Raw genomic sequence first — 14,514 nt, 5'->3', positions numbered from 1 at the left:
ACAGTCTAGTTCATGTAATCCACCTCTGAGCTGACCAAAACAATCTCTGTATATTAAAATGTGCATATGGTTATAGTGACAGTGTTTAACATACATAATTACATTCATCTGTAGTGATAGTCTACAGTAGTAATTACGTCTTAGTGTATACTCGGCATAAAGGAGTTTCATAATGACAGCTGATTTCATCATTCAATAGAAGTTCTTTTACACCTCAGAAATATAAACACTGTTTAATTCAATGTTGTTTCTTACTGTCATTGTATATAACATTATTAATTGTTTATGTCAAATCTTTAATATATATATATATATATTGTGACAAGCGTCCCGAGCTCACATCAGCGTTGCCCTGGAAACGGACGAGGAACACCTGCACACGCTCATCACGGGCTGATTGGTCACAGCTGAGAGTCATCAGCCCACGGCCAGATAAGCCGCGTGAGGCCCGAGGAAAGGGAGAAGAGATGCTCTCCCAGAAGCTGAAGTCTAACGTGTTGTCTCCTTTACATTCCAGAAACCAGCCCGTGACCAAGCAGCCCACACACGAGCGCCGCACGGACTCACCGACACTGGAACACGCTCACGGAGAAGCACCGACTCACGCACGGAGAAGCCTCGACTCACCTCAGGACCCAGCGCACTCACTTGAGCACTTTCTCTGTGAATAAATCCACCCTCCGGGGTATTTATTTGAGCTCTCCTTGTCGCGTGTTCCTTCCACCCCGTTACAATATATATATATACATAAAATTTTATTTTAAATTAGAAGGCAGAGAATAGAGTTGGATGACAATCTCTCCAGGCTGACAATCTCAAAAAAAGTAAGGAAGAAGAGTGGTACTGGAACACTCATGAATACTGAAATTGTAGAATGTTTTTGCAGGATTATTTTTTTTAAATGTAGATGTTTCACATTTCTAAATGCTTGCCGCTATAAACTACTATAACTCTTCACAACCTAGTCAGTGTAAGACAGAAATAGTATACACAACAAAAAACGTTGGCAAAACTCAGTGCTGTTCAGTGTAATGCTGTTATTAATTTGTACATTTAATCAATGTCACATAATTCGATCCCAAAAAAAAAGTAACACCCAGTGTAAGAAAAGTGTATGTAGTATTTTTTGTATGTAGTATTGAACATAATTTTAATTGCATCATGAAACACTGAATTACTCTCAATTTTGCCCACATTAAAAATGCTCACAAATAGTCTATTTCAGCATTATGATGCAGTTCATATGAAAAGTGTACATTCATGGAAATGTTTCAAAATTAATTTAATCGATATTCACACTGTCAGAATGAGTGAAATGAATGAATGCTTCTGTGTGTATTATTTTTGGCTGCTGTTATGCATACTTAACTGAAATTGTTATTTATTATGAAATGTAATATAACATTGAAAGCACTGCATAATGAACTGCACTGCCATCCATTTTTACAGTCTGCAAGCACATGTCGAAATAACACAAGGTCAGGGAAAAAATTTAGAAGTAATCAATTACATGGACTGTAATTTTAATATGCATGTCTTTCAAAAATATGAATATGTTGTTCTTTAACACTGAGTGCACGTATATTCAAACATACTTAATCTTGGGCATGTGAAAGTCACACATGTCTGTTGATGAAAGATGGCTTAACCAATAAAGCTTCATCCCTTTCAATGAAGTAAGACTTCAGTATTCAAAGGCCACTTTGTGCTAGCAGCTGGCTGATAAATATGCAGATTTGAAGATGATCAATCCTCCTGGTGGTTGTACATGATGTCTGCAGTGGGGTTCTTCCTGTGCGATGGAGGCACTAGGTGATTTGGTAGCTCTGTAGGAAGCTCAAATCCCTCTAATTTGACTTTAATAAGATGCTGAGCCAGAGCAAATTCTTCATCATCCAGCATGCCGTCCTTATCACAGTCTGCCAGCTTCCAGATCTTTCCCAGTACAGTGTTGGGCAGACGAGAATTCATCATCTCCTTCTTGGCATTGATGCCAGTTACCTTCCCATTGATAGGCATCAGTGTGTAGAAGATTTCGTCGTAGCGATGTTTGTCGCGACTCACGATCCAGTCCTCAGTATCAGCCCCTGCACTGATACCCTCACCATAACCGTGGCCAAAAGGCCCGTCGGACGAGTCCTCAAAGGCTCCACCCATTACCATCAGAGGAGGCTGTTTGCTTTCTTCCTCTCGTATCATGTTCATCAGACTTGAGATCTTGGTGGACAACATTCTGTCCACAGATTCAATCAACTTCACCTTCAAAGAAGTGAACTTGCTGAAGTCGTAGTGTTGCAGTTGCTCCTGCATGTTAGCAGATGTAAGTGACAGAAGGAGACATTTTAATGTCAAATTAAAGTGTCTGTAATAATATAGCATAAACAACTGAAACACACCGGGTTAGATTTTTTGTTTCATTATTCATTATCATTTTTTATAATGTGTTTAAAGATCATGACGGAAACAATTATTTATAAAGTAAGGCCTAAACAAATGAGGCATCCAAGTACTGAAGTTGTTATTTCAGTGATATGATGTCTAATTCTGGAGTGAATCAATGTCACCTACTGTACAGTCTATTTAGAGCATGGCCTTTATCTTTCAAGTGCTGCCTGGAAGCTGTCTGGTTGAAAAGTTCACTGAGAGCATGTGTGCAGTCAGTAATTAGCAATGTTATTATAGGTAATGGCTGCTGGGTCATTCCGTGTCAAACCAACCAAATTTCAGAAACTTACTGGTAACACTTTATAATAACTTTCATTTATAAATCATTAACAAACATTATATAATGCTTGTAGACACGCCCCTTATTGCTGATTGGTTACAAGTTTGTTTTGCTAGTCGGCCCAAATCAGCTTTCTAAGGGTGCTTTCACACCTGGCCCGTTGTTTCAGAACCTGGTGCGTTTCCCCCATTAGCTCAGCTCGTTTGGGCATATTTGAACACGGCAATCGTGCTCAAGAAACATTGCCATATGAAAGTGAACCGCACCAAGAATAAAAAGCAACATTGTAATAATTTTAATCCCTGTTTCGGAACAAAGCAATCGATCTACAGGTGTGAAAGCACCCTAAAGCGTTTTTGAAAAATCGCTTACCCCACCTTTAAGACTGGTTTTGTGGTCCAGGGTCACACATTATTAAATGTAAATTGAAATGCTAACAAATGTCAGTAAACTTTCAGTTCATATGATCTTCATTCATTGGTCTTTGTTTGTTGTGTAGACCTCTATTTACACATCTTAACAAATAATCTATTAATCATTTATTCATGTTTTTGTAGTACCCAATCTAAAGTGGAAACTGTTCATCATTTGCAAATGTTTATAAATGTTTACTAATCATTAAAAGTAGCCAATCTAAAGTTGAAACTATTCATCATTTGTAAATGTTTATAAACGATTACTAATCATTTAGTCATTCTTTATGGGCATTGGACTTTTAGCTAATGTTACAAGGTTTGTTTAAAGGGTGGCTGGTTAAGCTTAGCTAAATGCTTGCTAAAGACATAACAGACTTTTGGTGCAAAAAAAAGTTTTTATTGCCTTAACACTCACATTAGTATAATGCTCTTCAGTGTATCATTAAACAGGATATTCCTTTAATCATAAATAAACAGGGGGAAAAAAAATCATTTTTAAAAGAAAATACTTGTTCATTTATCAAAACAATATAATATAAACAGATTGAACTGTGTTCTCTTCTAATAATCAAATTGACCCTTGAACACTGTTGACCCTTTAACCAACCCTTAAACCTACCCATACCACCAAACCTGTCCCTAACCTTACCCGTATCACACCTCAAGAGCAGCAAAAGTGTTGTGCATTAACACAAGCTTTTAATTATTTTATAACATATGTTAAAATCATTTGTAGATTTTCAATAGGTGCTTGATCATATGGAATTGAAAGTTTAATGACATTTGTAAGTATTTTAACTTACATGAAATAATGATTTGTTTGAACATTATCTAATGTTTAATACGTTTATTAGCAAACATTAACAAGCACATTATCTCACATTTCTAACTCTTTGAATATATATTAACTAATAATCCATTAAGCATTATATAATGTTTGTTAATGATTTATTAATGAAAGTTATTATATTGTGTTAACAACTTTTCAACTGTTAACAATTGTGTTAAAATTGTCGATTTTGTCAGTATTTTTTCTGAAGAAAGATAAACATGTATAGTGATGAAAGTCGAAATATTAAATGTCATGGATGTATACTGAGTAACTTACTATTTTGTAGAGGGGGGTCAAAATGACAATTTTCACCAGAGATTCAGAGCCAGATTTGGAGGGGGGTACAGCTGACTTTAGAAAGATGGCAGCATCATTATGTTATTTTTATACACAGAGATTAGTAGGTCTGTTAGTAAAATCTGTTGACTTTAGCAATCTTTGTTGCATTATATGCCAGTGGTGACCATTCAAAAGTGGGTAAAAGCACTTTTCAATTTTTTTTCTCCAAAGTTTGCATGCCTGTATCTCAAGAAGTATTAAAGATATCTTAATTTTGGATCTCAACAAACTTTCCTTTTGGCATCTTCATTTTTAAGGCCTTATTTGGTTCATTTCCAGAGATATTGGAATCTCAATATGGCTCCATGAGTAAAATGTTAAATTGTACACATTTTCAGTGGTCAAAAACCAAATGTGGGTCACTTCGCATACAAATAATACTTTATTTCTTTTAAAGAGGAATGTCTGAAGAACAAATAATGTTGAAACTAGAAATGTATCTTGTTTTCATCTATCAAAACAAAAGTATCTGTATGCAAAGGAATTTTTCTAACAGACCTACCAATCTCTGTGTAAAAATAACATAATGATGCTGCCATCTTTCCCCACTGTACTCTGGCTCTGAATCTCAGGCGAAAATTGTCATTTTGACCCCCCTCTACAAAATAGTGGATTACTCCGTAAATAGTCATCCATGATATTTAATATTTTGGCTTTCCTCACTATACATGACCACTGGTTGAGTTGACACAGAATGACCCTGCTGTTTTTTCATAGCAATTAAAATTCTGCATGCCTGTACGTTAAGTAAATGTGAAAGACCCGAATGTGAGATGTATCCCCATTAATCTCTGTAAAGTAATGTGAAACTGCATTACATTGCTTGACTGAAGTCTTGTTTTCACATATACTGTAATGCAATTTCTGATGTGGGCCTAGAGAGTCATGCTGGGTAAACATCCTTAGGCAAGAACAGAAGAAAGTGAAAGTAAGGACTCTGTCTGCTCCTCAGACAATAGCAGGGCTGGGACTCAAGCAGCCCCCTCAGGAACTCAACCACAGCACTAACACACTGTACAAAACAAACATTCCTCAGATCTACAGCCTGGAATCCTCATACATCTGCACCAGCACTTAACATAATCTAATAACCAGCAGTTGTTGGAAATTTTATTCATCCAAGAACAGCTAGTGTCTCTCTAAATAAAACAAACATCCTGGTTAGTTTTGTTTAGTTTGTAAACATATGTAGAAGCCATAATATAACATCTAATATTTACCCATGTTCCAAAGACACAGGCCAAGTCTCACCTGCATTTTAATGACATTAGGGAAATCTCCAGGTGAGATGTGGTGCTCTCTCTGCAGAATCTGATAGATTTCAGGCAGGTGGGCAATCAGCTCTTCCTTTTTCTTCTCTTTTCCAAACAGGGAAGGCATTTCCTTCTTCAAGTAGCTGATGATGTAAGCATGCACCTATAACACACACAGCAGATTATCAGTAAGTTCATGAGAAGATATGGTGAACCTGTGCTTATAGAATAATGTATACTGGAAATATAGGCCTTGATTTAACATATTGATTATTTTAAAAAATAGATGTGCTGCTAGGCATACATTTTGAAAATGATTTTAATAATAATAATAAATGATATATTATTGTTTATAATTATAATAGTTATTATAATTTTCTTATTTTTTGGCATTATTTTATTATAACAAATACACTGCCCTAACATTTAGTGACTACATTTAAGATACACACAAGCTGTAGCCCAATGACAAGAGCAACTATTTATTTAAAACAAAGCCTAATTTATGACATACGGCATAAGTTTAAAATGAACACCTAAAAGTTACAACCCAATTAAAGCAATTTAAGACCTCAAATTATATCACAATGCATTGTGTTTTTTATGTTACAATAAAATAAACACAGGATCAATATCACTATTATTATACTATAGACAATTTTTCTCACATGACATCCACCTCCTGTTACTCTAGGCCGGTTACATAATCAAACACCATCTGTGTGTTTACACCTTGGAAATGTCCTTGCCAAAGGAACATTCAAAAGCGTCTGTATTTACACAAACTTTTTCCTCAATATAGAGGAAGTACACCACCAGAGATCCAAATTAAGGCTGGGCTTTTCCCTTTTAAGCCATGTTTATTCCTCTTAAGGATGATTGGCGGCTCGAGGAGGACAGGAAAGGCGTAAACATGACGAGTGGCAAGACTAAGTGGGGTGGAGAGGTTAGGAAAAATAAGGGCCGTGCTCTCTTCAAGCCTGTTACACACATTCCTTTGTACCATGGAAAGGACTTTTCTGGGCTTTTCCAGGAGATGGAGAAGGCATTTAACTGCCTCACATGGCTTTACCATTACAGGAAGGCATGCACAGGGCTTCAGGATTCCTGTTTGCTGGACGTGTTTGGAAAATATTGCGGAAGAGATAAGATGCACTTTCTGTCATGGTTCCATGAGTGAATTGTTTATACGTCCATATTTAAGTGTTAAGGCACAAGCAGGTTGTGTTGAATGGGGCTCATGTGGTACAGTGTGTAAGTTCATACAGTGCACTCATTTTAAAAGCCAAAAACAATAGTGGTTGAACTAAGGTCAAACACAAGACAAAATAACAGACAATGAGCAGCGATGCTTTACAAATAATTATTTACAAATAATATAAATACATCAACACTAAAAATATGAATATCTAATATGTATACATTTATAATCTATAAACATTAAACATTTTTTATAATTAACTAACTTTAACGAAAATACTAAAATAAGATTAAAATAATAAAATAGGCTTATAAGTATATAAAAAATAATACAACTATTACCATATAATAAAATTATATGACAGATCTCAGGCATAATATACACCATTTTATGCATTTAATTTTAACATACATACAATAACATAAATGACACTAAACTCATTTTTAAAAGCGTCAAAATGAATTTCTAAGTGGACTGCTAAGTTGTGATGTTAAAACCCTTACCTTAGCAAGCCGAGCTCTTTTGATGAGGTCATTCAGCTTACGCAGGGCAGCGTTGTGAGGCAAACTCTGGATGTCTCTGAAGAGATCTTGTGTTTCAGCTTCAAACAGACGCCGGTTGTCTGCATTTTGGAGAGGTTTGCCCCAAAAAGAGCCGAGATAGACCCTCGCCACCTCTGGAGTATTGATCACCTTCCCCAGCGACCACATCAGCGCACCATAAACCCGCATCAGCTGCTGAGTGTCCACCTGGTCAGCCTTGTTCAGTACCACGCGGATTTTGTCATCCTGCCCACGGAAAGCTTTGATCGCTTCAGAAAACTCATCAGATATGTCTAGCTTATGGGCGTCAAAGAGGAGAATGATACGGTCCACTCGCTCTCCAAACCAGCGCAGAACCTCTGAGAAATCATAGCCTGTGGGGGAAATATGTCAATAGAACAGAATTAAAATGTGAGAATTAAAATAAGAGAAAACAGATTGAGTGTACTGCATTCAGTACACACCATTAGAGATAGTAAAACGATAGTAAAAACACAATTAAAAAACATACATAATATAATAAAGGAATTCCCCCTGTTAGCGGAACCCCAAAATCTTTATAGTAGATTTTAAGTTAACATTACATTGATTTAGCAATGCAGGTAAACCGATAAAATATTTCATTTATATAATATATTTTAATTCTATATATTTATGATTAAATTAAATATTTGCTTTTCATTAACACACAAACCCATGTTTGGGAAACCCTAATAGAATATAAATATGCATAATAAATAAACAGACATAATAAAAAATATTATTAATAATAAGAATAATAATTAATATATTATTATTATTATAAATAAACAAACAAACAAATGTAAAATATAAAATACAAATATCCGAGACCAAACTTCACTCATGGTAACATTACACACAAACAATTCATTTGAAACTGGTATTTCACAACTGGAAAATGTGTTCAACTGTCCTTCGTGCATTAATAATGGTTACACCTTTGCTTCTGTAGCTGGAAGAAAGGGGTATAGAAAGAGAGAAGGACATAAAGATCAGCTTTCAAGCCTTGTGCACAAGTCACTGATCTGTCATGACCATGAGAACCTCATAGAGACTGGGACACCACTTCAGTTCTCATTCACATATAGCTCATTATAAACCAGTGCAAATTCAGATTTTAAAGCAATGAGATCCAGCTTATCCAACCACCCAACAGTCATGAGGAAATGACGCTGTTCCAACGACAATGGCATGGATTACACATTGCTATAAAAATTTTGCAAAAACCTCTGCCAAGATTTTACAAAGGAGAAGCTCAGTGCTTGAAGAGTGTGGGAACCATCAATGCTGTTCCATGTAAGGCAACTATGTACAGAAGAAGGACTCTAAATTTACTTTTTATTCTGACTCTACATTTTTATTATTAAACAAAAATTTAAGTTAAAATGTACATAAAAGTAAAAGGGAACATCCATGTCTTGGCTCCTATACCTAGTTACCATTTCTTTTAGAGTATTAGCCATAGTTCAATTGAATTGATCCTACAGTGTGATGAATACATTTTTAAAAGTACAAACAGTCCAAACTTCATGCATTATAATTATAAAAATCAACAATATAGTGTTTAAAATTGTAGAAAAAATTAGATGGTTGTTGCATGTCACACCAGACGTTGTCAACTTACCAGGATTATTTCCCATAAATATTTAATCACTTTTATAAAGAGCAGCCTAAATATAAATATGCTGCTCATTTATAAAATTTAGAAACTGGAAAAATTTAATGCAGGCACAACACAAATGTCTGGGTTTAGTAACTTTGAAAAATTCATAGTCGTAATAAAAATGAAATATGATTAATGCATAAGGTTAATGGTGCATCGTGAGATGTGTCAGAGACGATAACGTAAGAGGAATGCAACCTCAGCTGAGTGGAGCTAAAGCAGGAACAGATGTGGAACGCCCATGTACATTGTTATCCCTCATGGCCGAAGCTGCGGCCGTACATTTGTGCTGTTCTACATTTGTGCCACCAGGCCTAATCTGTAGTCTGCAGACCCTCTGAGTCTGCATACACCCATGGTGTACCTCTGCTGCCGTGCATTTTCATAGATAACACTTGTGCAGCATGAACAGGCATATCTCATGACTGTGAAAAATTGCTTGGCCACGTCTCAGAAGTGCTCTGAACTTTTATAAAGAATATCTCTTTGGATTTGAGACTTTAGTCTTTGCAACTTTACTCTTGGTTTTATGCACCAAGAGCTTGTAACACTCCAAAGAGAAAGGAAAAATTTAAATCGCATCATATCGCCCCTTTAAAAAAAAATTTAATCAAATCATGTAGCAGCTTGTTTTGTTAATTGATTTTCTAGAAACACATAAACACCAGCTACATGCTGAGGTACCAGTATGCTGATATAAACCCTGAAGTGTATTTGGCAAGCTAAACTCATGCTTTTAAAATGAGGAAAAAGAAAGTGAGAAATGCTGACTTCATAACATCACAGACTCATCACGGTTTCCAGCGTATCTGCTGGTGTCATGCAATGGGAAACAGGGACGGGAACGACAGAGGAAATTTACAATGAAACAGGCCAGATCTGGTGACTAAAAAGAAAACTAATGACTAAAGCATTATGATTGTTCCTTATACTGGGAACATGAGCTTCAGTCCTCCCGGGAGTGAACCAGCCTGTCTGCTCTAATGCATCACACCAAATCTATTTTCAATGGGAAATAGCCACAGAGACTCTAGGATGAAGAATTTTGCTAAGGCTAAACAGCAGATTTCACATTGTTTTGGTCATGTGACATTATCTTCCCTTTACTAAGCATCCAATTGTGACTAGTTTTACCTTGACAAACAGCTCTTCTCTAATAAACATCTTTGAAGGAGCACTTGAGAAGACTGTCAGAGAAGAATCAGGTATATTTGATGGTGTCTGTTTTGTCATTTGATATCCCATTGCATGTGTTTGGCCATGTGACAGACTCCGGCCTTTGTTTGTAATACAATTCTACAAAGACTAGAGTGAACATTCTCCTGTACAGTAAACACTCACTGCAGCCACTGACCTCTGCTTATGCGCTGCTTCTCGCCAGACAAGATCCCTGGCGTGTCAATGATGCTAATGCTCTGCAGAACTTGGTTGGGCATTTGTGAGCAGATGAACCTGGTGAGACAGATGGAGAGAGTTCATCACCTCATGTTATCACCGGAAATGCTGGTAGTATCACTACATTTGGCGGTTGACTCATTTGATCTGAGTCATGGGAAAATATAACAGCTGAGAAACATTTTCTCTTTAAATTCTTTCAAAGAATAAAGCTTGACACAAATAATAAACTATAGGAGACTAAAATACCAAAGAAGTGAAAGCCGCTTTATAAAAACAAAAGGAGACTAACATGCTGTATATTTAACTTCAGATTAAACAGGGCTTACTAAAAAAATTAATGTGGTCACATTTACCGTTGTTCTGCGAAATTTCACAGAAGCTGTACTTCATGCATTGCTAAACCACTAACAGTGGAACTTTTTTGCCCACAGAATTTTGCCAGTATTTTGTTAATGTGACCACATATTAACAGAGGCAAACTTTATTAAAAAAAAATAAATGAAACCTAAAAATTTTTTTTTTTTTTAAATTTTGCATCCATCCAGAAAACAATGCTGTGAAGGCCAAAGACAACAAATAAGTATTAACGAGGGTTTTAAACATGTTGATTGAGGTTGATGAACTATTGGACAGTAGTAAATTACTCCACAACCTTGGGGCAATGATTCAGACATTCAACAAATATATAATACATTCATAATGTTTATAAAACTATTATTTAATCTCCATGTGAGGGAATATTATGGTGATGTTAAGATTGCAACATTGTCTCAAGTGAGTTTGAGGATGTCTTTTTTTTTTTTTTTTAAATAAAACCTTAGAGGAAATTGCAACATCTGTAAGCAAACATCACCTGTCAGCTGCAAAGCAGAAGAACATGCGGAGAAATAGAGGAAGCAGCATTTGACCAAGTTTCATTTCCAAGAAAATTACACATGCATTTTATTCAAAAGAGCCAGTATATAAGAGCGAGGAGAGAATAAGTAAAATAAACTGCTGTGCCCAAACATGCCATCACGTGACGCACAACAGGGTCCACAGGAAACAAAGTGCATTGTTTTGAGGTTCCTTTGGAGGAGAGATGTTCTCTGTCAAGTGTGCCTTTGACCTCTATAGTGGTGACTGTCAAAGAAGTACTTACCAATTTCCCCTCCACATAAATATCCAGCAAACAGGGAAAAAAAAAACCTTTGTCTAACTGTCTAGGTACTAAAATTAAACATTAAAACTTGTGGAAGCTCATGCAACAGCTACAATTACCTAAAAGGAGAAGTGACCAAGCCCCTTTACACAGTTTTTGAGCCACTTTGTTTGTGGAAAAAATTTGCCTGTAATAGAAAAGCGAGCTGCGTGAGACGAAAGGAAGAAATGAATGAGCAGCAGAATGAGATGGGTAGAAAAACATCTTAACCTGTTAAGTGTAAAGTGACAACTGCAAAGCATTGTGGCATAATACTGTATATAGTGTGAATGCATGGTCTTAATAGTATTTTTATAGTTAAACTGTAAACCTTAAACTGTACTTAGGCCATTCCAGACAGTTTCCATATCCTATACCACTGCCAGAGCAAGATAATGGAAAATCCTTGTTTTGGCAACGGCCCGGGCAAGAGGGACATCCGTTACAGAATGTAGCGAGCAAGAATATGTGCCCACATCCTAGAATTCCCTGCTGCATGACATGATGTCTAACAACTATTCTCCTGGCTCAAGCTTGACTGAACACTGAAATATGGTGTTATTAATTGATTCAGCCCCATTTTACTTCTTCAGAGGTGTTGAAGGGTTAGATCACCCAAAAATGGGTAAAAGATCACTAGTTTTATCCGCAAGATCAAACAAGATGCAATTTAAATTCACGATGACTTGGATTAAACCTTTTGATTCATATATATTACTTTTACAATCTCTTTTAAAGCTCGCTTTTTAAAGCGTCAAAATTAAGGTGGAATGCGCTTTCGGTGGAGGGACAGAAATCTCTCAGTTTTCATCAAAAATATCTTAATTTGTGTCTCAAAGATAAAATGACAGTCAGAGATGAATGACAGTCTTCAGTTTGAAACAACATGATAATGTGTAATTGGTGACCATTTCCATTTTAGGGTGAAATTACCAAAATTCCAAGATTTAAATATTTTGAGCAAGCAAAGAGCCTCTGAGTAAGATTGTATTTAAGACACTTGATTGGCATACTAGTCATAATCATTGAAGCTCAAATCTAGGGATTGGGCTCTTGATATTTACCTATTTAAGAAGGCATTTCCAAATGCATTGAGTTTACGGAAGGGTTTCTTGGGGTCCACAACCAAGGCATTTCCAGGAACAATCCCCTCGTTCTCATTGTACATCACAGCTATGAATCCATCCGTCGTTGGTTCAGGGCCAATTCGCATTCCTGGAAAATCTTGCTCCAGAAGATACCTGCAGGAGGGAGAGGTTAAGTATTAACAAACCACTACTTAGTCAACTGGAGTGGCATGATCATGTGACAGCACATGCTAACAACAAAATGTCATGGTTGGGTGAGAATAAAAACGAATGGAACAAATGCTGCAGCGATTTATTTAAAATGCTACCCAATAGCCTTTAGGTTGAGACAAATAAACATCCAAGCTGATCAAGGATCAAAGCTAAACAGTGGCACTTAACCCTTGGACAAATGCTAGAATGTGAAAACAGACCTATTCATCAGTCTCACTCTTCCTGGATCCCTACCACATCCTGCCAGAGGATGAGAAAGTGTCAAAGGTTTCCAAGCAAAGAAACACACATGGCTTGTCATTAAAATCTATCAATAACACAAGGGAACTACGAATCAGACTGTATTCATTGTTAAATATGGCTGAATTACTCCTTAAGAGACATGAAAACCATTTTACGAGGGGAGGTGAAAAAACAATACAAACATAAGTTGTCTCTCGAACTCAAATACTTAGCAACTTATTATTCATTCAACTGCAATAGTGTTTAAACAGTCTTAAACATCCATCATTTTCAAATATGACCTTATGTTTTACATTATGAATGGCTGATTTGGTAATAAGCCAGTTCTAGTTTGAGAGGAGTTCAACATGAAACAGAGCTACTGGATTTTCTCATTCATTCAGAGACTGTCTAGAACAGGACCTGATGAGCAACAGCACAGACATCAAAGCTAAATAGTATTGACCTACAGTGAAAAGCCAATAAGAAGAATAATGATGCTTTTATGAGTTGTTTGCATACTCTCCAGCCTTCTGCATCTTTTCACAGGTGAATGGACTATGCGAGCTGGCATAAGCTGTTTTTACACACCCCCTTGCCAGGGTTTGCAGCCACCACAAAGAGCTGACTGTACTGAACTTCACACGTGTACATGCTGCTCTTTGAGAAATTAAATAAGTACGTGAAAAATAAACTCTCAATAAATATTCTTGTGTCTAATAATATTGTAATGCGTTTCTTGACTTACTAGACATTACAATTCATTCAAGTTAAGAACATTGACAGAAAAGTACACTACTTGGTGTTTTGCTGACACACACCTATTTGTCAAAGCCGTGCATTACCTGATGAAAGTGGTCTTCCCTGTGGAATACTGTCCGACCAGAAGGACCATAGGCTTGCTCTGGAAGTCCGCCTCCTCCAGCGCCGGTGAGTGGAAGTCATGGAAGAGGTAGGTCTCCTCCAGAGGCAGAAGTTTTTTAGTATAAAGACTCTGAAGTCCTTCAGTCACTGTTTGAAACATGTCTCCCTCCTTGTTCTTTCCACCCTGTTCCTTATTTACCCAAGTGAACATGTTGCCGTTCCTCGCAGAGCTCTCTTTTATACGTGATGCAACCTTAGTTTCCTTTTTAAATGTGAGGAATTTAAAACTGTCCCAGTGTTGTTGTTTTTAATTTTTCTTTGTCTGTATTAGTATTGACACTAGCCCATCTACTGGCCACTGCGCGGACTGTCCAGCTGTGTGCGTGTCGCCGTGACCTCACCTGTGTCCTTTTATGTGACGCTCTCTTTCTCATGACGCTGGTGTGAATATTCATGAGCTGGAGTGACGCGCGGTTTCACGCTGGAGAGCTCCCGCTGCTGAGGGCGGGTTGCTAGGGCGGAGTGGCTGCTCTGCTGACTGCAAGGACTTTTCGGTG

At 36.9% G+C, this 14,514-nt stretch overlaps 1 protein-coding gene across 1 annotated transcript; it reads right to left on the bottom strand.

Moving 5' to 3' along the window:
- Positions 1-748: 748 nt before the first annotated feature.
- ehd4 (EH-domain containing 4) lies at positions 749-14,373 on the bottom strand. The gene is made up of 6 exons (XM_016526899.1): positions 13,939-14,373; positions 12,635-12,811; positions 10,347-10,444; positions 7,270-7,682; positions 5,564-5,728; positions 749-2,304 (listed from the first exon to the last, which is right to left on the bottom strand). Exons 1-6 carry the CDS (start codon positions 14,166-14,168, stop codon positions 1,747-1,749), a joined length of 1,641 nt encoding a protein of 546 aa, XP_016382385.1. The 5' UTR covers positions 14,169-14,373; the 3' UTR covers positions 749-1,746.
- Positions 14,374-14,514: the final 141 nt, after the last annotated feature.

Source organism: Sinocyclocheilus rhinocerous, unplaced genomic scaffold, assembly GCF_001515625.1.
Source record: "Sinocyclocheilus rhinocerous isolate Xijiao unplaced genomic scaffold, SAMN03320098_v1.1 scaffold1234, whole genome shotgun sequence".
Lineage (NCBI taxonomy): Eukaryota > Metazoa > Chordata > Actinopteri > Cypriniformes > Cyprinidae > Sinocyclocheilus > Sinocyclocheilus rhinocerous.
This window is presented reverse-complemented; position numbering and strand designations above follow the sequence as displayed.

Excerpts from the sequence above, each read along its gene's own strand:
- ehd4 (XM_016526899.1), bottom strand. The coding sequence starts at position 14,168 with ATGTTCACTTGGGTAAATAAGGAACAGGGTGGAAAGAACAAGGAGGGA. Across the intron at positions 5,729-7,269 it reads AAAGAGCTCGGCTTGCTAAG|GTGCATGCTTACATCATCAG; the intron begins GTAAGGGTTTTA and ends TGTGTGTTATAG. Across the intron at positions 2,305-5,563 it reads CTAATGTCATTAAAATGCAG|GAGCAACTGCAACACTACGA; the intron begins GTGAGACTTGGC and ends GCTAACATGCAG.